General features: G+C 49.7%; 1 protein-coding gene across 1 annotated transcript; it reads right to left on the reverse strand.

Annotated features, from left to right (window-relative positions):
- Window positions 1–1,760: 1,760 nt before the first annotated feature.
- On the reverse strand, window positions 1,761–2,732 carry LOC145950381 (uncharacterized). Its single transcript, XM_083061470.1, has one exon. The coding sequence runs from the start codon at window positions 2,730–2,732 to the stop codon at window positions 1,761–1,763; it is 972 nt and encodes a 323-aa protein (XP_082917596.1).
- Between the last annotated feature and the right edge of the window lie 1,028 nt (window positions 2,733–3,760).

A 3,760-nucleotide genomic window follows, 5' to 3' on the forward strand; every position in this document is an offset into this window, starting at 1 on the left:
GAGGAGGGTACTCGAGAGGGAAACCTGTCGGGCTCAAGTGCACGTTTTGATGGAGTACGTGGCCTACGTCTTTGGTGATGGTCCGGTCTAGAATTCTACTCGGCGTTAGTGTGTTTAAAATTGGGCGTTAGAGTGCTCGGCCTAGGTACATCCTTAGCCGAGGAGGGTACTCGGGAGGGAAACCTATCGAGCTCGAGTGCACGTTTTGATGGAGTACGCGGCCTACGTCTTCGATGACGGTCCGGTCTAGGATTCTGCTTGGCGTTAGTGTGTTTAAAATTGGGCGTTAGAGTGCTCGGCCTAGGTACATCCTTAGGGAGAAGGGTACTCGGGAGGGAAACCTGTCGGGCTCGAGTGCACGTTTTGATGGAGTACTCGGCCTAGTGCGTGCTTAGGCCGAAGGTAGACCTGTGAGCGCAATTAACATATACGCGTACGATAAGGTTAGCAATAACATCATAAATATGAATTGAAATTGAATTTATATACTCGTTTAGAGCCTCATTAAAAACCTTGCCGACCCAAAACCCTCCTTAGGGAAAAAAGAGTCAGTCAAGGAAAAGAGTGCACGATTGTACATCAGCTATAATACATCTTTAAATGAATAGAGTTCCAAGTTCTAGGAATTGGTTCTCCTGATAATTATTCTAGATTGTATGCTCCATTGTTCAAGTTGTGTCGTATGCGAAAGGGTCCGTCCCAGTTTAGGTTGAGCTTTCCATGTCTCAGGTCCTTCCTTGCTTCGCCTGTGACTCTCCAAACGAGGTCGCCTTCCCGGAATTCTCTTGGTCGTAACTTGGTGTCAAACTTCCTCTTGTAGCGTTGCTTGCATGCCTCGGCTATCACTAGTGCTCGGTCTCGGATCTCTTCCACAACGTCCAGGTTTGCTCGGAGCTCGTCTTCATTGTTTGACTCGTCGAAGTGAGCTCGGTGAAAGGATGGTTCCTCGATTTCCACCAGGAGCATTGCATCGGATCCATACTCTAAGCGGAAAGGGGTTTCTTGTGTGGTCGACTGGCGGGTACATCTGTAGGCCCATAGCACCTCGGGAAACTGCTCGGCCCAGGATCTCTTTGCTTCTCTTAACCACTTCTTCAATTCTGTTAGGATGAATTTTTTGGCCGACTCGACTTGACCGTTAGTCTGTGGGTGCTCGACCGAAGTGACCTTGTGTTGTATTCCTAAGCCAGCTAAGAACTCGTTCAGCTTTTGGTCAGTGAATTGAAGGCCATTGTTGGTTACCAAGGTTGATGGTATGTCAAACCGGGTGATGATATTCTTCCATAGAAACTTCTGAACTTGATGGGCTGAAATGCTCGCTAGAGGCTCGGCTTCAATCCATTTAGTGAACAAGTCCACGGCGACGATGAGGAATTTGCACTGGCCTTTGGCAACTGGGAAAGGTCCAAGTATGTCCACCCCCCATGTGGCGAACAACCATGCCGGAGGAATATAATGCAGTTTCTCGGCAGGTTGGTGAATCAAGTTGCCGTATTTCTGACATGGTTGGCACTTCTTCACAAAGGTCGAGCAATCGGTGTTCATGGTCGGCCAATAGTACCCAGCGTGCAAGAGCTTCGAGACTGTCGTTCGCACTCCAGAATGCATTTCACAAATGCCCTCGTGCACTTCGCGCATTACATAATCCGCCTCTGTGGGGTCTAGGCACTTAAGTAACGGGGTGGAGAAGTCGCGTCTATACAACTGATCAACGATGATGACGTATCTACTGGCCTGTGTTCTCATTCGTTTGGCCTGTGTCAGGTCATCCGGCATGACCCCATTGGTGATGCATGTTTTGATTTTACCTCGCCAGTCTTGGGAGTCGGTGTGGCCGTGCGATCGATGACGATGCTTCCTACTATCTCTGCTTCGACACTAGGGTGGTCGATTTCTTGCTGAATGATAGTTCTCAATTGGCCCGTTTTCTTGGTCGCGGCCAACCTGGCCAACTGATCGACTTGGATGTTGTCCTCGCGTGGGATTTGCTCGACCAATACCTCCTGGAAATTCACCTTCATCTTTTGGTAGGCGTGGTAGTCCTTCATCATGTTGTGGTCTTTCACTTGGAAATTATCACCCACCTGTTCGGCTACCACCTTGGAGTCGGTTAGGCATTTGATTCTCGATGCACCCATGTCCTCGGCTAGCCTTAATCTGGCCAACAGGGCCTCATACTCATCTTGGTTGTTCGAAGCTTTGAACCGGATTTGCAAGGATTGTTCTAAGGTTATCTCCTTTGGTCCCTCTATAATTACTCCTGCTCCACTCCCTTGGTAGTTCGAGGAGCCGTCCACATGGAGGGTCCACCAATGCTCTTCGAACTGGCCGTGTGGGTGAAGCTCATTCATAAAGTCAACTAGGCATTGGGCTTTGATCAGACCCCTCGGCTTGAAGACGATGTCAAATTGGGATAACTCAACTGACCAAGCCATCATTCTCCCGGCCAATTCAGGCTTGCCCAAGACCTTAGAGATTGGGCAATCAGTATGTACAATTACTCGGTGGCTTTGGAAATAATGCCGAAGGCGTCGAGAAGTGCGTACTAAGCCGAGCGCCACCTTCTCTATCAACTGGTATCGGGCCTCGGAGTCTTGTAGTAGTCGACTGACGAAGTACATAAGAATCTGGTTGCCTCCTCTCTCTTGTACCAAAATCGAGCTGATCGCTTCCTCCGACACGGCCAAGTATAATTCATCGGCATTCGCAACATTTCTCTTCTCATCTCCCATTTTCCTTTTCTTTTGAGCGATCGGTCATACGTCCCGGCATACGGCAAGCCGATGATAAAGGAATTTGGGATCTATTCCTGGCATGTCTGACACCGTCCATGCGAACAAGTCTTTGTTATCTCGGACCACACGTTTCACCCAATTTGAGTCGACTTTGCCTAGTTGGGATCCCATGTGTGTGACCTGCTCGGGTGCTCGGCCAAGCTGAAAGGGAATGAGGTCCTCCGTCGGCTCGATTCACTCTTCTTCGCCTACCCGAGGGTCGAGGTCAATGTCATTCGTCATCTCCTGCCTTACTACATTCACACCCTTTGTCGTCGGGGGGTCGGCAATGGGCCGTACCTTCAGACTAGAAAGGTAGCATTCCTCGCTGTCTTTTGGTCGACGTGTACGGTTATTACCTGCCCATCTCTCGACGGTAACTTCATGCGTAGGTGAGGGGTTGAGACAATGGCCCCAAGTGCATTAATGGTAGGTCGGCCTAACAGGATGTTGTAGGATGTGTTCGCGTGCACCAAGATGTAATGGATTTTGACCTCTCAAAAAGACTTTTGATCGAAGCCAAAACAAGTGTATAGATCAATGCACCCTCTCGTCATCACTCTTTCGCCCGAGAATCCTACCAACGGCTCGCGATACGGTTCTAGGCTTTCCTCTGGGATCCCCAACTACACGAAGGTGTTCAAATATAAGATGTCGGTCGAGCTCCCTTGATCGACCAAGGTTTTCTTCACAATGCAGTTGTGCATTTCAACTAAAATCACCATGGGGTCATCTTGGACGGGATCGACTCCACGGAAATCCCAATCGAAAAACATTATCGGCGGCATCCGGGGTGTCTTCAGCTGATTCACACTATTTACTGATCGCACGGCCCGAAGGTTCCTTTTCCGTGCCGAGGAGGTGGATCCTCCTCCCGCGAAGCCTCCAGCTATGGTGTTTATCACCTTCCTTGGTCGGTCATTATTTTCCTGGGAGTGCCGTGAACGGTCCATCCTCTCGATTGAGCGGGATCAGTGCCGACGGTC

Source organism: Cajanus cajan, chromosome 8 (genome assembly GCF_000230855.2).
Source record: "Cajanus cajan strain Asha chromosome 8, NIPB_CcT2T_4, whole genome shotgun sequence".
Classification (NCBI taxonomy): domain Eukaryota; kingdom Viridiplantae; phylum Streptophyta; class Magnoliopsida; order Fabales; family Fabaceae; genus Cajanus; species Cajanus cajan.

Excerpts from the sequence above, each read along its gene's own strand:
- LOC145950381 (XM_083061470.1), bottom strand. The coding sequence starts at position 2,732 with ATGGGAGATGAGAAGAGAAATGTTGCGAATGCCGATGAATTATACTTG.